We start from the raw sequence: 21,538 nt of genomic DNA, 5'->3' as shown, positions 1-21,538 counted from the left end.
GGTAAACCATCTTGACGTGTCTTTTAATTGAACAACACTTTTGAAAAATAAGCACGGCAAATATGTAACAATAGGGGTGCAGACACAAGTTTGATTTTTATAAGAAAATCTAGTAAAATAGATAGCACGAGAAAAATTTATCATAATAATGAAAATATTAAAATAATATATGGAAATAATACAAAAACAAAGATCCTGAAAGATTCAAAATAAAGTTTTTTGTTAACTTTCAAAAAGGAAATAAGTAAGTAAGATTACCATTCGATCCCTTACATTTTATCCAAAAAAAGATTCTATAGCAACTACATATACATAAACGCAATATTTCACCGCCAAAAACGCAATTTTCGTGCTTTATCCATACTTCAAGATGAACTCTCAGCGACCTTGACGTCACGTTCACTTATCGTTTTGTTAGGGGCTTTTCGCGAGGGAAGTAAGTACCTACGACTTGCGGACTTTGATTAATATTTCTGACTTTTGTATTGCTTTAATGTAATGGGTCCCATAAAAAAACATTTGATCCTAAAACAAACCTGGTCGATTGATACCATCAATAATAATTTATCTAAGTATTATGAATCATATACGATTATTTACATTCTTTTGCTTTAATAAGTACTTAAAAGTTATTGATTTTTAAAGAACGTTTTTCAATTAAAAGACACGTCAAGATCGCGTACTTAGTTTTTTCTAATGCTAAAAAAACGAACTATAGATGCCACCAATCGCGCGTGATGGCGTTAGGCTGCACTATTAGGCTCGAACTCGTATGCAGTTGAAATTATCGAGTGGAGTTAAATAACTTACGTGGCACATATAGTGTCATCATAAATAAAATTAGTCAATCTTATACAGAAAACAGTAGTTTTGCCTTCTTTTTAAATCTTCGCTGCTGGCAACTCGGTTACAGGCATACTGTATACATTTACGAAATAATGTCAGTGGCTGAATCATAGTATTTCGCCTGAACGCATATGTAGGCACCCTCTCTGCATACAAACTTCTATGCAACTCTTTCTCTGCAGCTGACAATAGTACTGTCCAATATTTTCTTTTTCTTTCGAGAAGTAGGATTGAAAAACGAGCGTAGCTCGTATCGGAACACGCATAAAAACGCATTTTCCAAATCATTTAGTCTAATACCGTTCGGGAAATGGGCCCCAGGTGACGCTAACTAACGTGAGCTATTTCATGATGGTGGTATGCAAACAAATTTTTAATATTTCAATAAATATTTTCTATTAAAAGTATTAAAATTGTCTAATGATCTTCTATATTTACACTTCAACACCAACAACGTCAACAGTTCATAAACTTTTAACCGATACACAGCAAAAATATTATACAAAATTATCTATCTACACCTTAAGGGTTCCGACACTTATAAAATCACAGAAGTCTAACGTTAACAACTCACTCGTCAATAAAAGTTCCTCCAAGTTTGGTCCCATCACGAAAGACAATCCAGTATCACCGACAAATAGGCCAGCGGCGCCAGCTTAGTAGCGGTGTGGCAGCCTCTATTGCAACAGAATTTGATGTCACCTATAATAATTGACATCGTTTATTCATTACTATCATGTTAGTCTCACTTATTGAAGTGACCAATATAATGTAGGTACACGAGATACATCACGTGTTCAGATTGTAAGTACACATATCTCAAACCTGCACACATCCATCGTTTTAGCATCAGTACTAGTTACGAGTGTGGCTCGTCATTACCCGTGTCTCTCTTATCGAGAGTGTGGTAGCACCGTCAGTTAGAACGTCGTCCAGTGAATCTGTTCCGCGTTTTATCGTCGTGCCTGTGCTAGGTGGCTAAGGACATGAGTCTCCGGCGGCGGAGCTTGCGGCCGCAGCGTTTCCAGGCGGCGGTGAGACAGTAGACTAGTGCCGCGACGGCGAGCAGGGTGAGCGCGCGGCTGGCGAGCGTCGGCGCGGCGGGCGCTCCCGGCGCCGTGCCGCCGCGCGCCGCCGCCGCGCCCGCGCCGCGCCACGCGCGCGCCGCCGGCTCCGTGCCCTCTGTCTCTGAACCGCCCACTGTTTATGGAATATAAAAAAGTGATATACTTCAGCTAATACCATAATAGTACATTGAGCAACTACATTTTAAATAGTCCATACGTAAGTTAAAAAAAACTCATCAGTATGAGACAGGATTCAGATTGAAAGTCGGATGTCACATCTATTTGGCCATGGCCATCACTTTGACAGGTAAGAATCTTGGCGCAAGTGAGCATCGTCAGTTCAAAGTGCGCTCACTCTGACGAAAGTACCTACGCTTTCCTCCACTTAGGGTTGTATTCCACCTCAATTTCTTTGTCCAATGTGCATTGGTCTCACTCCACCACCAATATATTGGACAGATGGAATACCGCTCTTACGAACGATGGTGCACAGCCGCATACGTACCAATAGTCCTGGGGTCGGTGGGCGGGTGGCGGGGCGCGAGCGTGCGCGCGGCGGGCGGCGCGTGCACGGCGCGCGCGGGCAGCGGCTCGCGCCGCGGGCACTCCGGCGCCGGCCGCGGCCCGCTCTCGTCCGGGGCCAACACGCGCGAGTACGCGTGCAGACGTCCGCCCGACGCGCGTTTTGGCAAATCTGCAAATGAGGTCAAAAATTAGAAATGACTGACTACCAGGAACCTAAAAAAAGTCTATTTTACTTTGGTTTTAGTATAAAGTAATGACATGTTTAACAGGTTTGCATTTGCACTGAGAGTGAGAGTTGCACTGGAGTGCACCGCGCCCCCCGCCCGCGCTCTGTCAGCGCGCGCGCAACGAGCGACGAGGCGGGCGGCGCGATCAGTGCACGAGTTGCAGCCGCCGCGAGCACTCGAGGACCATGGGAGCGTGCGTTTCATGGCCGAGGTATTATCACCGTAGGGTATTATGTGCACCACTAGTCGACTCACCGGATGGTATTATGTGCACGTCGCGCTGGCGCGCGCGCGGCGCGGCGGCGTCCCGCAGCGCGGCGGGCAGGTGCGCGGCCAGCGCGTACTGCAGCCCGGCCAGCAGCAGCCAGTGGCAGGAGCGCGCCGCGCCGCCCTCCAGGCACGACGAGTCCCCGTACACCACCAGTCGACCCGCCTGCCAACACATTACAACTTGTAGCACTCATACAGACGCCATCAGTAATATCGGAGCAGCCTAGATGTTCACATTATCTGAACACGCGCTCTAACGCCTTGACAATAGAGGCGTGCTCAGATATTTGTGAGCGCCTTGGCCGCTCCGATATATCTGATGGCGACTGTACAATAGACAGTTGTTTTTTTTTGTTATCAGACGTTCGTAACTTACAAATTACACCAAAATTTCATTGATAAGTATAGTCTGTCTGCTTTTCTAAAATCAAGTACTTCATAGTACATCTATGGCGAACGATTTTAAAAACCGACCATGCCGCTTACCGTACCATGTAATAAAGAGTTACAATTCTAAAACCAACCCACTGTTCTACCGTCTGTACAATGGGGAATGCTCCGAAGAACTGTTTGATTTGGTGCCATCGTCTCGTTTTTATCACCGCAGTGCTCCCGCCAAAGATGCAAAGTTCATCCTCACTTCTTAGATACATGTCGCACCAAGAATAAGCGGGCATCTAGCTCGTTTCTTCCTAGAATGTGGAATGAGTTGCCTCCTGAGGTATTTCTTTTGCGCTACGACATGGGATTTTTCAAGAACGGGTATTTAGGGTTCTCAAGGGTCGACAACGCTTAAGTAGCTCCTATGATGTTGCTTATGTCCATTGGCGACGATGACCACTTCCCATCAGGCGACTCGTTTGCCCGTTTGCTGACTCATCATCATCTTTCTCACGTTGTCCCGGCATTTTGCCTCGGCTCATGGAAGCCTGGGGTCCGCTTGGCAACTAATCCCAAGAATTGGCGTAGCACTAGTTTTTGCTAAAGCGACTGCCATCTGACCTTCCAACCCAGAGAGTATATAAACTAGGCTTTATTGAGATTAGTCCGGTTTCCTCGCGATGTTTTCCTTCACCCAAAAGCGACTGGTAAATATCAAATTATATTTCGTATATAAGTTCCGAACAATCATTGGTACGAGCCGGGGTTTGAACACGTAAGACCTCCGGATTGAAAGTCGCACGCTCTTACCGCTAGGCTACCAGCGCTTCGTTTGCTGACTATGACATAAAAAAACCCTGTCCAACCGGACTAGCAGGATCAAACAACGTACCGTATGGCCGTACAACGACCTCAATGCCCACGACTGCTCTGACAAGAGTATCCGACTAAGGGCCAGTTGCACCAACTACATTTGACAGACTGACTGACTAATCAACGTCAGCCGGCGCGCCCCGGCGCTTTACTATGAAACTTTCCATACATAAAAATTTAGCGAACTCTTGAACGATACGAACAGTTTGGTGCAACCGACCCTAAGAAGAAGAAGGATCAAACAATCCCATGGAATTTAGTGTGTACCGCACCTTGGGCATGTTGTCTACGGTGTGGTTGGTGTAGTCCTTGGTGGCGCCGTCGGTCTGCAGCAGGCCCAGGATGGGCACGTCCACCGTGCGCGCGCTCGCCGCCCCGCCCTCCCCCGGCTTGTCGCCGGACATTATCTGGAAACATACCACTGGTTTAAACTTTCACGATTATTAAACATTATCGTTATCGATTATTAAATACGCGATTAAGTCCCGTTGTGTAGTTTGATAACATACCACTGGTTTCAGATTGAACACAGATCAGCCATACAAATGAAAGATACAAAATTTGCCACTGAAATTTGAACCTACTGTAAGGAAATAGAGTTGACTTTTCGTTGTTGGAAAATTGAACAAAACAAAGCAAAAGCGACTCTGTTGCAATGAAATAGGATATCAATTTCATCGAACTGAAGAGGTACTATAGGTAGGACCTTGGGGCTTTAGGAGGATAAATAAATAGTCTTTCCGTTACTCAATTACATTGTGATTACATGTCCTTGTCCTACGCAATAATCTCGTCAGTTGGTCAACGAAGGCGTGGAGTGGTACAAGGAACTATTCAGTACAGAGGATTACACAATCTATTCTATTTGGTTACGTTAACCATACTTTAGGGTGGTATTTCACCTATCCAATTTCATTGTCCAATGTTTAATGCATCTCACATTTTACTTAATGAGAGTGAGACGCACTGACATTGGACAAAGAAATTGGACTGGTGGAATACCACCCTTAGGGGCCCATTTAGACGGCGCGCGAACTCGCATGCGATTTTAGTTACATTGCGGCCTGTTGGTTTCGTCCAATTCAACCGACCGATCAAAACCCGCAATGTAATGAAACTCGCATCGTCTAAACCAGGGCTCTCCGAACCCCGGCCCGCCCCGACAGCATTCCAATGCGCCCACTGGAGCCAGGATACAAGGATCCGCCCTAACACCCCCCCCCCCCCTCCCCCCTCAACGCCAACGGTGGCCCGCGCCAAGGTTCTGAGGGGCAACATGGCCCTCGGGTAAAAAAGTTTGGAGACCCCTGGTCTACATGAGCCCTTAAATGGGGAAGAGGCCTACCTGCCGCTCGCGTAGTACATGGGGTGCCCGCCCAGCTTTAACGAGCCCTCGAACACGCGGTCACCCAGCGCCACCTGTACACAAGAGGCCCATCTGCTGGCCCTGGTCGGTGAGCGGCGCCGTGACGAGCACGCCGTGCTCGGGGAAGCTGTGGATGTGCGTGCCGCTCGCGTAGTACATGGGGTGCCCGCCCAGCTTTAACGAGCCCTCGAACACGCGGTCACCCAGCGCCACCTGTACACAAGAGGCCCATCTGCTGGCCCTGGTCGGTGAGCGGCGCCGTGACGAGCACGCCGTGCTCGGGGAAGCTGTGGATGTGCGTGCCGCTCGCGTAGTACATGGGGTGCCCGCCCAGCTTTAACGAGCCCACGAACACGCGGTCACCCAGCGCCACCTGTACACAAGAGGCCCACCTGCTGGCCCTGGTCGGTGAGCGGCGCCGTGACGAGCACGCCGTGCTCGGGGAAGCTGTGGATGTGCGTGCCCAGCTTGAACGAGCCCTCGAACACGCGGATACCTAGCGCCACCTGTACACAAGAGGCCCACCTGCTGGCCCTGGTCGGTGAGCGGCGCCGTGACGAGCACGCCGTGCTCGGGGAAGCTGTGGATGTGCGTGCCGCTCGCGTAGTACATGGGGTGCCCGCCCAGCTTGAACGAGCCCTCGAACACGCGGTCACCCAGCGCCACCTGTACACGATACGAGTATAACTCACACGGCGAGACTACCACCTGGTATGGTACTAAATTGGCAATAATGTATCAACATTTTCATATACACGGTGGTTAAAAAATAACTGCATTTCCGTTTCCAGCGTGGTTTTAAAACCAACCCCTGTCCAACCGGCAAAATGGACCAGCCTGTTTTTGTTTCACGATTTCGGGGTTGGTCCCATAGTAAAAGTAGCTCAGTATAATCCCAAAACCTCTATGGAAACGGGAATGCAGTTTTTAGCCACCCTGTATGTTTAATTGTTTAGCAGCGGGTCTTGTAGATTAACTATGAATACAGAAATTACAGAATACTAATTTGTTAAGGTTACCGCGAGAATGTGTAGGTATGACAGCGCTATGAAATTTATAACACTCAAAAATGTCAAACTGCTATTTCAGTTTGAAGAGAAAAGCCAATTTTCTATTGGACATTAATGTTTCAGTATCTGTGACCTACCTGATACATGCTGAGTAGATCGTTCAAAGCTGGCACGTTAGCTCCTCCCGTTTCGGGTATCCACCTGCGGACAAGCATGTTATCTGCTTAATTAATAACAAATAATAATGGTTAGGTACATTGTGCCATATGGTGTCACACCTCTGAACCAAAACTCGAACATTTATGATGCTAACCATTTTTGTAATAAAGAGAATGTTTAATGAATAAGATACCATTTTCCGAACCACTCGCTACGCTCGTGGTTTAATTTTGGAACCTTATGCTTGCTCGGGTATCAATATTAGCACGAGCGGTTGAACAACAAGTTTGTTCGCTTATAAACCAAATAAGCAACTAAGTCACCGGTAGTTGGTGCCACTCACCATTGGCGTGTGTTCTCGTCGTAGAACTTGACGTGCCGGAGCAGGGAAGCGTTGTACCAGTCGGCAAACACGACGAGCGAGAGCCCCGCGTCGACAGACTTCTTGAGCGCGGCCATCTCATTCGGAAAGTATACATGCTATAGGGAATTATCACCGGTAGTTGGTGCCACTCACCATTGGCGTGTGTTCTCGTCGTAGAACTTGACGTGCCGGAGCAGGGAAGCGTTGTACCAGTCGGCGAACACGACGAGCGAGAGCCCCGCGTCGACAGACTTCTTGAGCGCGGCCATCTCATCCGGAAAGTATACATGCTATAGGGAATTATCACCGGTAGTTGGTGCCATTCACCATTGGCGTGTGTTCTCGTCGTAGAACTTGACGTGCCGGAGCGGGGAAGCGTTGTATTACTGAATCGCAATTAAAAAGGGATTGAGATAGCTGTCAATCCATATTGATTTAGACGTAAGTGTATGGAAATCTGTCATTTCTAATCCCTTTCTGATCGCGGCATGATAATACCAGTTGGCGAACACGACGAGCGAGAGCCCCGCGTCGACAGACTTCTTGAGCGCGGCCATCTCATCCGGAAAGTATACATGCTATAGGGAATTATCACCGGTAGTTGGTGCCACTCACCACTGGCGTGTGTTCTCGTCGTAGAACTTGACGTGCCGGAGCAGGGAAGCGTTGTACCAGTCGGCAAACACGACGAGCGAGAGCCCCGCGTCGACAGACTTCTTGAGCGCGGCCATCTCATCCGGAAAGTATACATGCTATAGGGAATTATCACCAGTATTTGGTACCACTCACCATTGGCGCGTGTTCTCGTCGTAGAACCTGACGTGCTGCAGCAGGGAAGCGTTGTACCAGTCGGCGAACACGACGAGCGAGAGCCCCGCGTCGACAGGCTTCTTGAGCGAGGCCATCTCATCCGGAAAGTATACATCCTATAGGGAATTATCACCGGTAGTTGGTGCCACTCACCATTGGCGCGTGTTCTCGTCGTAGAACTTGACGTGCCGCAGCAGGGAGGCGTTGTATCAGTCGGCGAACACGACGAGCGAGAGCCCCGCGTCGACAGACTTCTTGACCGCGGCCATTTCATCCGGAAAGTATACATCCTATAGGGAATTATCACCGGTATTTGGTACCACTCACCATTGGCGCGTGTTCTCGTCGTAGAACCTGACGTGCTGCAGCAGGGAAGCGTTGTACCAGTCGGCGAACACGACGAGCGAGAGCCCCGCGTCGACAGGCTTCTTGAGCGAGGCCATCTCATCCGGAAAGTATACATCCTATAGGGAATTATCACCGGTAGTTGGTGCCACTCACCATTGGCGCGTGTTCTCGTCGTAGAACTTGACGTGCCGCAGCAGGGAGGCGTTGTACCAGTCGGCGAACACGACGAGCGAGAGCCCCGCGTCGACGGACTTCTTGAGCGCGGCCATCTCCTCGGGGAAGTATTCGTCTTCAGGGTCCACTAGCAACAGGGCGCCGTACAGTGACGTGTCCACGCAGGTCAGTGGAGTTCCTGCGCACAAGTTCATATAGTAAAAAACCGGCCAAGTGCTAGTCAGACTCGCGCACGAAAGGTTCCGTACCATTACGAAAAAAACGCCAAAAAAACACTTTTGTTGCATGGGAGCCCCACTTAAATATTTGCTATATTCTGTTTTTAGTATTTGTTGTTATAGCGACAGTAGAATTACATCATCTGTGAAAATTTCAACTGCCTATCTAGCACGGTTCATGAGATACAGACTAGTGACAGACTTTATGACTGACTTTCCCTCTCTAGTTTTTCAAGTGTCTTTTGGGTGGACTCAATTAAAAAATAATCGATAAAATATGTTTTTCCGTATTATTATAACTTAAATGTTACATTTCTCAATAAATTAAGGTGCTTAGCTTCGAAATAAAATGACTAAAATAAAATTTTACGTGACAGCTATCTCGCATAAAAAAAAAGTATCTGTCATAGAGACCATCATTCTACGCAAAAGGTATAGTAGTAGTAATAATTACAATATAATTCGAGTCCTACACCCCAACAGAGGCTAACAGGATGAGGAAAAGAAGTCGGAAGTTGGTCGTCGCTCACAAAAAAGGTACGCGCTGCAGACTCACCCATGACCTCGAGGTAGAAGCCGTGGTCGCGGAGCCGACGGTACATGTCGCGGAAGTTGGTGTGCAGGTGGTCTGCGTGCCAGTCGAGAGGGTCGTGCTTGGCGCGCAGGTCGTCGCGCGGGAAGTACCCGCCCGGGTACCGCAGGCTGTGGTACTGGTCCCAGAGGAGCCGCCGGGACCGCACCGGGACCGGGATTATTCGCGCTCTGCAAGTTCATATTTCATTTCATCAGTTAGGGCTCATTTAGACGATGCGCGAACTTGCATGCGAGTTTTATAACATTGCGGTTTTTGATCGGTCGGTTGAATTGGATGTAACCAACAGTCCGCAATGTAACTAAAATCGCATGTGAGTTCGCGCGCCGTCTAAATTAGCCCTTACAGACACACAGGACAGAGACGATCTTTAATATTGAGACAAATAACTAAATTGAACGTAGTCCTGCAGAAACAGAGAAATAGGTAAGCATAGAGTGCTTTCTCCTTAATACATAAAAAAATGGTTGTCTGTAAAGTCGGTTTACGGACGATAATATTGTGTGATAACGTCATAAGAAAACACGTGGCCCTCACGTTACCATGGAGATCCGTCCACAACGTGACACTTTCGTGCATGATACCGGTGTTCATTGATTTATAAAACGTTATCACGTCAATAATATTATTATTTTTACAATGGTCAATAATACATTTTGCCACCAGAAATACAATAGAAAGCTGCCCATACAAAAAAGTAATTAGGAGAGCCAAATTAACACCATACTAAAATTTCGTGAGATTTATCTGAAACCACTTTTTCCCTATGTTTGCTGCGGGGTCCTTTGGCTTTAGTAAATTACCGTATCGGCAGCATCAACGTGGCGTTCCTCGTGACGCTCTCGCCAGTCTCATCGTGGCTTTCTATTGTCACATTCACATGGCCCTGTGAACACAATAGAAAAAACATTTACTAAATAAAATTCTAAGACAAGCTATAGTGATATAACACTTTATAAAATCTACTTTGTAATTTAATTTGTTATAGAAATTTGATGGTCTGAAACATTTTGACAGGCGTGGCTCACTCTGCGATTTCATCGCTTTGCAACAAGTACATCCGTCCCACACCAATGTTGGTGGCTAGCCATAAGCCGCGCGTCGCACTGTCGCCACCTAGCGGTCATATCTGTCCTAATCGTAACAGACGCGTTTTATTAGAGAGTGAATCTTCTGTACCCAGTACTATTATTTATTCTGTGACACTGTGCCTCGCTAGTCGCTACCCACCTCGACGATCCCGTCGAAGGCCGAGCCGCCCTCGAGCACGGAGAAGCTGAGCGCCAGCCAGCCGGACCAGGGCCACAGGATGGCGCTGTAGTCGGCCGCCACCGACAGCAGCGGCCCGTGCGGCAGGTGCGGGTGCCAGCTCACTTCTGTCTGTAACACAGAACACACAGTTGCAGATTAGCCGAGGCCAAGTAGGCCTGGGCGGCAAGATATTAACAAGAAATCATTCAAAATGTATAGGCCGACCGCTTAAATGAGGCGACGGGGTAGGACGACGTGCGGTGACGTCGCCCCCGTACCGCGTAGGCGAGGACTCATTTAAGCGGTCGGACTATAGTAAATATGATGGGTCCTGATCTGATGCTGAGAAAGGGGCGGCTACAGGGCCTGGGACCTAGGGCGGTAAAGACTGTATATCCGCCATTGAGAATACACATTTGTCAACGAAATAAAATAACATTGCCGGTAAGAAAACTAGGCTTCTATATGTGGCTTTGAGGCGCGCTTTGTAACTTAAAGTATACTATAAATAATGGTGCTGGGTGGAGCAAACGAGCCCACCCATCTGTGCAAGCAATATGGGCAAGGTCAAGGTAAATGCCAGTTATGCTCTGGTTTCCTAGGATAGCGGTGCCGTCATATAGCGGCCGTCTCCATACAAATACTACGACATCCATATTTAGCCGTATTATTTCGTAAGGAGACGGCCGCTATCCTAGGAAAACTGATCTTTACACACGCGCGCACAAGCGTACGCAAGTAATTTGTATAAACCCGCGTTTACTAGCTTTATAGTCACGCATATGGCGCGGGTGTATAGTCTATGGATCCCTCTATCAAACACGATGCATATAATATAAGTCAAGGTAGGGCAATATACCATGTGGCCGGAGACGCCGAGCCCGTTGATCAAGGTCACGTTGGCGATGGTCGGCTGCGCGCTGTAGTACAGCGGCTGCGTGCAGTACGGCCACATCTACTGGCACTCCGTCAGGTCGATGTATGGCGGGCTGAGGCTACATACCACGTGGCCGGAGACGCCGAGCCCGTTGATCACGGTCACGTTGGCGATGGTCGGCTGCGCGCTGTAGTACAGCGGCTGCGTGCAGTACGGCCACATGTACTGGCACTCCGTCAGGTCGATGTATGGCGGGCTGAGGCTCGCCTGCGGCTCGTACTCCCTCAAGAACTGCAGTATTAAGAATATACACATGAATTAAAAACAAATTCAAATAAACACAGCATTTTTTCGCGTGGGCAAAAAAGTTTTCTTTAGGATATAAGAAAAGTTGAAACGACTAGATACTAACCCTTATTAGTTATATTCTTACCAATACATAAGTCAAAATTACAGACCAAGGCAAACGAATATTAACTAATTGAGGTTTATTGAGGCGCGTTTATGAATAAGGCTATTAATCATAGGAAAAACTACAAGGGTCAATTTCCGTTGCACACAGGCAGCGTACAGCGTCAAATAAGAAAAATGTAATGTGAGTGTACTTGGTACGCGCTGATGAGGTCGAGCTTGCCGTGGCCCTGCTCGAACATGTTGGCGCCGGGCAGCCGCCGCGCCGTGATGCACAGCGCCTGCTTCACCGCCGCCGGCGTCAGGCTCTGCCTGGGCACGCCGCTTGCCAGCAGCGCTATAGCGCCGGCCACCACGGGCGACGCCACAGACGTGCCTTAAGATCAAAGCAGATTTTAGTCAACTAGGCACACTTGCACCATTCCTCTAACCCGGAGTTAACCGGTTAAACCGTTAACCTTATACGAAATTGTACCGGTAATCATGGTAACTCCAGGTTTAACCGGTTAACTCGGGTTAGTGCAAGTGGGCCTTATGTGCTTGTCGGTGCACCAGCCAGGTCGGGTATCAGACTCCGTTAGTATAGGCATACCTGACACAATGCTAAGTTAGACCTCCACGTAATGGGATTGGCCGGTCCAAGTATTAAGCAGATGGCGCCAGCAGCTGGTAAGCTGTCAATACCTAGAATTGTGTAAATTTTTTTACGGAATTGTATGCCCTGGATGCCAGCCCTTTAAGCCAAATCTTATAGAAAAAGGGGCAAGCTATGATGGCGCCATCTATGCAAACCTTTGATAGTTTTCTACAAAGGGGCAACACAAAGAGGTGATGAATACTGACCGCTGAGCGAGCGGCACCCGCCTGAGACGCTGGAGCCTCGAACTCCACTGCCGTACGTCACGATGTCGGGCTTCATGCGACCGTAACCCTGCAAGCAATTTAATTATACAATCTTATCTAGAATAACACGGTTGTACGGGATGCTTCTCGCAGTCTTGGGATTGATAATGATATGATAACACTGCAGATTCCATCGAAATAAAATTTATTGACAAATATCTGGGAGACCGAGTTTTGCTCGTAAAATATATAAAAACTCAGTTTTCCGAGAGATAAGACCTAGCTAGATCGATTTTTAGCCCCCAAAAACCCTCATATACCAAATTTCATCGAAATCGTTAGAGCCGTTTCCGAGATCCCGAAATATATAAATACATACATATATACATACATATATACACACATATATGTGTGATCCTATAATTGGCTTTCCATCTCTTATTAATTTAGGACACTCTGTATAGATAGCTGTTGGATCTCCAAAACATAAATAATTAAATAAATAAATATATTATAAATAAATAAATATATAAGAATTGCTCGTATAAAGGTATTATTCTATTCTATATTAATATGTGTAATTAATTGGTCGTTTAAAGGTAAGGTAGGATAATTACATGAGGCAACTCCCACGTAGTCATCCCTCGCGAGGAGAACTTGGCGATGCGGTCGTCGAAGCCGATGCCGCCGACGCCGATCACGTCCATCTGGTCGGCGGGGTTGTTCAGCGTGCCGTACAGCGGCCCGTCGTTGCCGATCGCCGACACCATTATCACCTGCCGAATACGTTGCGTACAAGCTCCAAAATAAAAAAAACTGGGCAAGTACGAGTCGGACTCGCGCACGAAGGGTTCCGTGCAAAAAAAGGCAAAAAAAACGGTCACCCATCCAAGTACTGACCCCGCCCGACGTTGCTTAACTTCGGTCAAAAATCACGTTTGTTGTATGGGAGCCCCACTTAAATCTTTATTTTATTCTGTTTTTAGTATTTGTTGTTATAGCGGCAACATAAATACATCATTTGTGAACATTTCAACTGTCTAGCTATCACGGTTCATGAGATACAGCCTGGTGACAGACGAACGGACGGACGGACGGACGGATGGACGGACGGACAGCAGAGTCTTAGTAATATGTAGGGTCCCGTTTTACCCTTTGCGTACGAAACCCTAATAGGTACGGCTGTATAGCATTATAAATACGGTAAACAATCTTGAACTGTCTTTTAACCTTTTCAATACCATGTCAAAAACAAAAGCTATCAGTCGGACGCCACGTCACCGATTTGTCAAAACTGAAATTGACTTTATGCATATGCACGTAGATCGGTGTTGCTCTGTGGTCTGTGACCGATTAATCGGTATTTGGCGTTGGACCTACGGTGCTGATATATCAGTCATTGGCGTCCAAAAGGTTAATTGAAAAACACGTTTTAAAAATAAGTCACGGCAGATATGTAACAATTATGAATCATATACGATTATTTACATTCTTTTGATTTCATAAGTAATAGTTAGACCAGGTACTGATTTTTAAAACGTTTTTCTATTAAAAGACTTGTCAAGATCGCTTACCTTCTTTCTAATGCTAAAAAAGTGTCATTTCATGAAACACAAAGCAGAAGAAATTTTGACTTAGAAAGCGTTTTACGGGTTATTTTTATTGCAAGAAAGAAAAGACAAGGTTAATTTAACACCTAAATTTTAAGACCAAAATCTTTCGGAGCGCATTTATTTCTGACAGTAGGTAGGTACTTACAATTCTAGAAGGCGACGCTTGCATTCGATTTTACAAAAACATTACAACAAAAGAATAGCTTCTCTGAACGCATGAACGCTTGACGTAGGTATAATTCGCACAGCAGTCATGATCTTGCACTATGCCACAAGAGGGGCATTTTTAGGCTTTTCTTGTCTTCTGTAATTTTAACACCGTCCCCGACAACGGATTACCCATAAAGCAGAACGAAATTCGGAAACAGTATAATGGTCCATTTCGCAATGCTATAAAATACAATTTGACAGGGTTACGCCGGCAAGACCTTGTCACGCACTAGCTTAAGGTCATTACTCTCTTAGTAATGGGCAATGGCTCCTACATTACGTTATGCTAGAATGGCGCCTGTCATGTAGCGATACTGGCAAGTGTAAATTTTTTGCGTCCGCCAAGTCAGAAAAGCGCCTAAAGGGGTAGGGCATGTTGACAATTGTGGTCAGTTTATGGCCACCCCACACTAGCGTTTTTTTAGCATCGGCGTCTAGACAGCGTTATGGAAAGTGGCGTTACGGCGCAGTTGCGTCAACATTGCGTCGAGCAGCAGCCATAGAGTGGACTAGACGGTCGGGATACGCTAGTGTAGGAGGCGCTTAGAGCGGTAACACATTTACATTACTATAAAATAGTGTTATTACTTAGAACGATGTCTTACCTTATTAGCACTGAGCTCCCACACTTTGTCCACGAAAGGGTGGTCCATGAAGTCGGGGCCGCCGATGCTGAGGTTGAGCACGTCGATCTTGCGCATGATCGCGTAGTTGAACGCGTCCAGGAACCACGACGTGTATGATACCTACAATATTCCATTACCACTATAGTTATTTGGATATACCTTTCTAAGCCATCTTCATATTATAGTCTGGCAAACCAATTTAGACTGAAGAAAATTTGTAAAAAGTAGGCGCATGTCCGATTTCCCACACAAAATTTGAATTTCGCGCGTTTTTCTACTGACAAATTGGTTTGCCAGACAATTGATGTTTATACAATACAATTCAATACAATACAATACTCTTTTATATTCCAAGAACAAGATAATTAAAAAGATTGTTTTGCGATCTCGTCTCTTTAGATTCCATCAGTTTACCTAAGTGTACATTACTAAATACGTCAGTACCTGGTTGTCGGTGAACATCCTGAATTTGTGCAGGTCTACATCGGGCGTGAAGTATAGGCAGTAGGCGCGCGTGTCGATGACACTGGCCACAAAGATGCCGCGGCCGAGCGCGTCGTCCAGCCTATTCTCGCTCGTTATTAAAAAAAACCGCCCATTTATACAGTACCTGGTTGTCGGTGAACACCCTGAATATGTGCAGGTCCGCGTCGGGCGCGAACCCCAGACAGTCGGCGCGCGACGCTATTACTCCGGCCACGAAGGTGCCGTGGCCGAGCGCGTCGTCGAGCGTGTTCTCGCCGGTCCAGTCCGTACGCTCGCGCACACGCCCGAAGTGCGGGTGGTGGCGCGCCAGTCCCGTGTCGAATACGGCCACTTTTATGCCCTCACCTGAAGGCATAGCAGTTGCATTTACTTAATAGGGTTAGCGGCAACAAGCCGTCAGTCACCGTTAAAACGTTTGCTAAATTGTATTGTACGGTAAGGTACCCTCTCTGCATACAAACTTCTATGCAAGGAGGGAACTTTTTCGCTGCAACTGACTAACATATATGGGAGGTTTTATAGTTCATCACTGCTAAGTGAAACTGATTAGTATGAAGTCTTTGTCACAGTGCAGCAGGATCGTCTCGCATACGAAGGGGCAGGAATGTGTAATGCGCCGAAGGGGGTACAATGCAATGTGACGAAGCTTGAACGTTTAGGTTGGTTTATAAAAAAAGGAAAACAAACAAAACACAAGTAAATATATTAATATGTTGGCCCAAGATACGAAGAACAATATCGATTCAGCCTACACATTTAGAAAATAAGAAATTTACCAGTAACACCGAGAGACCAGAGTAAATCAGCCTTCAGTACGGACGTTATCTGTCGCGGCACGGTTCGCAGGAGTTTCCTGGAGGTAAACCCATTCTGAAAATAAAAGCACCATTTAAACGTCTTACCCAAAAGATTTACTGTATTTTTAATTATATATCATCTGTAGTTATAAGGAAAATGGCTTATTATATTAGCAGCAAACCCAATAGCCTCCTATTCAATTGTATAATCACTATAATAAGTCATTTTAATAAAGCGAACAGCGAAAATAAAGGCCCAGCAGCTTTATTTTCGTTTTTGAATTTAGAACCTTGCCTTATTTAAAAAAATATTTTTTAATAAAGCTTTTATAAGGGCCTCTGGGACTCAGTAGGATAGAGCCTTTTGGCTGACAACGAAATAGGTACAAACCGCGATTTGTTTTGATTAATTTATTCATTAAAATAAATCACGTACTTATTCGTTATTTGTCAATCAACCAAAGTCATAGAATTTATGTAGCCAAATATGTCATATCCATATAATTCCTTCAATTGTCATATCCATATAATTTTTAAAGTTTTTTGTGAAAGTATGAGTGAAGGATAAAAATAGTTAATTGTGTCTGTCCAGCTGTTCTGTACAGACTGCATTTCTCGGCCGATTCGCGTGAAATTGTAATCATTGTGTTGTGAACATGTTCAATAAATTTTACAGAACTGTTTATTTTGTTTTTCAAAATGTCATACCCTTGGGGGGTTCGCGAGGTCAATAGCTGATAGAGCATTACACTACTCACAACTGTAATGTTATTATTATTTTATAATATCATTCAATCATACATTCGGTTTTCACAGATATATAAGACGTGCATTTTTCTAGGGAAGTATTTTGCTACTATGTTAATTGTTTGAGAGTCGCACCTCCCGTGGTAGCCGCAGTGAACGGAGCGCGCGCGCGCGGTGGCTGCGCCAGCCGGCGTAGAGGCACCCGGCGGGCCCACACTCCTCCTAAAACAATACAAACATACAAAGTAAACAGTTGACAGCGTCTATGCACCCCAAATGTCCTCCTTTATAAAACATATGACAGAAACCATATCTCAACGGTGGAACCGTTCTCTAAGCACCATACTGGGCTGGCTGAGATGCAGGATCTGTATCGCCGTTATACGCGCCACCAGCATGTGCATCCGAGGCACAAGCCACCGGTTTAAGTCCACCGCCAGGTGGCTTGTGTTCGACGACGGTGCCGCCCTTCCACACATCGACTGAAATCCCTCTTCTACCCCACCTACATATGTCTTACCTAACCCTTTGCCTGTATTACTTATGATTGTTATTGATTATAATAACAATATTAAATGTAAATTATTGTGTACAAAGTAAACCTCGACAGAGCCAACTCTGAACCTATTTTGACATGACAAAGTGCAAGGTATCACACAAACATCATATTTTTATAGAGCTTTCCTTTAAAAAAATGTAATTTCAGAGTAGTGTGGTGTTGGGTGTTGGTATAGAGTAGTATAGACCGACACCTGAGCTGTTACACTTGAACGACAGAGTATTTCTGGTTATACTTTATCAGTAGTTAAATTTGAGATTGTTCTTTATCAAATAAGTAAATAAGCAAAAAGATTACACTTGATATCTTCTCGGTCCCCCTCTCGCCATCGTGATTATTCGTGATATTTTTCTTGAAAAAATGAAATGGATAAAATTTTACAATGCTAGCCGTACATACCTCTTGCACATATTTGATGGTCCTCTGCACTTGCCTCTGGGCAGTGACTCGCCGCACCGCCGGATGATCGCGCAGCGCGTCGAGAGCTCGTCTGTCTCCTTCCTCCAATAATATCACGTCAAAGTCGCTGGGGTACTCTTTGGCTGGGTTGTTTCTCTGGGTAATAGTCCAGTTAACCACCTGAAAACACATTCATCTCTTAATATATATTATTTTCTTACATGAATTGAAGAGTGCTTGAGTGTCTTTTATTTTTTGCCATTTTATATATTGTGAACTTTTTTGCCACTTGTGTTATTTCTAGTCAGGATCGCGAGCCCTTTTCATCATTATAGGAGAAAAAAAGTGTCCTAAAATACATTTTTCATACTTTCCTTTTTGTTACCGCCATACAAAGTATATGGTAAAATGGTAACACAAAAGGAAAATAACTCTGGGACATTTTTTATCCCATTAGGATCGAAAGAGCTCGTGATCCTGAGTAGAAATAACACAAAAGTGGCAAAAAAACTCACAATTCTTAAAAATGGCAAAAAAATAAATGAAGCGCTCGCTTATGGTTATAGGTACAACTTTTAGGTAAATAAACAATAAATAAATTCACTTTAAGCAAGAGAAAAGTTAGTTTGTACTGTTTACAAAAACACATTAAATTAAATTACTTAACATTGACAACTACAATTCATAACAGTGACTACAAAGCAGGGATGTTGCGAATATCCGCATCCGCATCCGCGGAACATCCGCATTATTTTCAACATCCGCATCTGCATCCGCATCCGGATAAAATCGATGCGGAGCATCCGTATGATGCAGATGTCGACCAAGTTGGTAACAGAAACGTATTAGCGGCGGCGCCGGCGGCGTAAGTGCTAGGTAATTTCGTCATTACCTATAACTAAATCGTCTAGATCCCGAAAAGTCGGCGAAGTTACTGTTTATTGAATAAAACGCACCTATATTCTTACTCAAATACTAAACGTTTCATTTTTATTAAATAAAAAATGTTAAAAATGTAATATTTGATGTTTTTTAAGTACCAAACCTTGACATCCCGTTGGATGTGAGGGTTCAAATATCCGCATCCGCATCCGCGGATGTCAAAAAATCTGCATTCGCAACATCCCTGCTACAAAGATATTTAACTTGAAAAAGTAATGAAGTAGTTATTCAGGTGGCAGGCCTTTGCCTAGGAATAAGATTTAAAATACATTTTTTTTTATAACCATATCAGCCCATATAATGGCTTTCTTTATTCTTCAAAACCTAAAGAGAAAGTTGCATTGTATTCACACGACTGGCAAAGTCATTTGATGCTTTTGACATTTCCTCAAATCCTCATGTTGGTGTTGTTGCTGTTCTACGGCACCCCAGTGGTGCAAAGGGCCTTCACAAGCTCACGCCCCCCCTTCCTATCTTCAGCTACCCTTCTGTCCTCACTCCAGCTCAACCCAACTGTGATTTCTTCGTCAATGGGTGCTTGCCGGCATACTCTAGGTCTTAATAGTTTTTGGCCAGAAAACACAAAGGATCAACCTATTCGACTGCTTAATATTATTAGCATGAGGAGTTAAAAAACAACATTGCCCTCTAGTATAACAAATAACTACATATCACACATTTTCATATTTAGGCAATGCAATAAATAATCTCATTTACACCAAAAATTAAGTGATTTAAAAATATATAATGTGATTCTTACACAGATTGACTAAGTCCCACAATAAGCTCAAGAAGGCTTGTGTTGTGGGTACTCAGACAATGATATATATAATATATAAATATGTACTTAAATACATAGAAAACAACCATGACTCAGGAACAAATATCTGTGTCATCACACAAATAAATGCCCTTACTGGGATTCGGACCCAGGACCATCGGTTTCACAGGCAGGGTCAGTACCCACTAGACCAGACTGGTCGTCAAAAATATATTTGCCAATTATATTTTAGCAATGTTAATTTAGTTGCATATGTTTAAAGATTGCTGTAACAAAGTATTGTTGCATGTTGGGCTACTTTGGCTATCAATTTCTATTTGATACCAACTGTACACACAACTGGAAAAGTACATACCCACTTTCAACATCAAAATAAGAAAATAAAATATACCTAGTGTTTCTTATTGTTGAAACCTCATAGTTTGGCTACTGCATGGTATGTGTATCATGTAAAGGCTGCTTTTGAATTCTGCTTAATAATTGTACAAAATACCAAAACTAACTGCTTACCCCGGCATTTCGTAATGCGGCTGATACGTAGTTCTCGCGGGTGCTTCTTGGGAAATATCCTTTGAATGTAATAATATGCTCACTACCAACAACTTGCGAACTATATTCATAGTCGACTCGAGATGAGCCTGTCGCGTTACACGATGTGTTCTCATCGATTGTACCTTCACCGGTACATAAAGACACGGCCACAAAACCCAAAAAAATGCACTGTTTCATTTTACTATAAAAAGTGACAATAATTGGTTTGCTCCATTTATTATAATATTGGTGGCACTACCGTTAAATCCCTAAAGCAAATATAACATCAACAAATTATTACGAGATTTAATATTACAATCATATCATTATAAAATATTTATAAAGCCACTTCGTAAGATGGGAACATCCACTCAAACATGACATTTTTTAAAGATATAGACATATACATAGATACACATTGGAATTAGCAATGACAACTTACAACTGTGTTTTTCTTGCCAATAAGAACAAGACGTATTTTTCTTACATTAAAAAATCTTCGTTGAACTCCTTAAGGCCGAGCCACACCGGCTTGCGTTTGCGTGACGTGCGCGTGTGCGTGCGCTAAAATGTTGGAGCCGCACACGCCGTCTCGTCTCTCATCAGGATCTGGGCTATAACCACGAAAATCGAAATTCGCAAATTGCGGGCATCTTTCTTTGTCACTCTAATTACGCCTTCATTGGAGTAAAAGAGAAAGATCTCCGAATTTCGGTTTTCGCGGTAGCCCCTCTGCATACTACAACGCCGCACGCGCAACTGCACGTCACGCAAACGCAGCCGGTGTGCACAGGCCTTTTATGCGGTATCCAAACGGGGTGATCAAATCGACCGATTTGATCAGAAATGAAATTGCCGTCAATCTCCAATTTAATCACCAATTTTAGATTAATAGTGATAATAGAGCCCCCTAAACGTTCAAAAATACTACAGGCTTACGTTATGTACTGGCGCAGTGCTGACGCAGACGTTGAGCACACGACATTATTGTCATTGTATATGTGGACGTTAGACGCGTCTGGCCTTCGCCTACTTTTAACACCAATATGATACTGCTATCAATAATCCCTTTCTACTTACCTACCTATCCATTCCATGCAATAACAATAAATAGCTCGTCAAGTTGTGCATCGCTGTACCGGGCACTTTCTAGAGGAGCAGCATACAATACCTAGGATATCTCGTTTATGACTTTGAACCCTATGATGATAACGGTTACCGAGGTGATTACTTGA

The 21,538-nt window shown here is 44.8% G+C and overlaps 1 protein-coding gene across 1 annotated transcript; it reads right to left on the bottom strand.

Moving 5' to 3' along the window:
• Positions 1-1,201: 1,201 nt before the first annotated feature.
• LOC134679207 (membrane-bound transcription factor site-1 protease) lies at positions 1,202-20,677 on the bottom strand. The gene is made up of 20 exons (XM_063538085.1): positions 20,283-20,677; positions 18,050-18,229; positions 17,227-17,313; positions 16,324-16,417; positions 15,672-15,892; positions 15,041-15,181; positions 13,230-13,388; positions 12,613-12,700; positions 11,964-12,145; positions 11,485-11,649; positions 10,461-10,610; positions 10,034-10,116; positions 9,195-9,400; positions 8,400-8,598; positions 6,703-6,766; positions 6,081-6,221; positions 4,462-4,596; positions 2,921-3,098; positions 2,419-2,607; positions 1,202-2,046 (listed from the first exon to the last, which is right to left on the bottom strand). The coding sequence occupies exons 1-20, from the start codon at positions 20,499-20,501 to the stop codon at positions 1,817-1,819; spliced, it is 3,111 nt and encodes a 1,036-aa protein (XP_063394155.1). The 5' UTR covers positions 20,502-20,677; the 3' UTR covers positions 1,202-1,816.
• Positions 20,678-21,538: the final 861 nt, after the last annotated feature.

This window comes from Cydia fagiglandana, chromosome Z, assembly GCF_963556715.1.
Source record: "Cydia fagiglandana chromosome Z, ilCydFagi1.1, whole genome shotgun sequence".
In the NCBI taxonomy this organism is placed as follows: Eukaryota; Metazoa; Arthropoda; class Insecta; order Lepidoptera; family Tortricidae; genus Cydia; species Cydia fagiglandana.
Note: the sequence above shows the minus strand (reverse complement) of the source record. Positions and strands in the feature narration are given on the sequence as shown.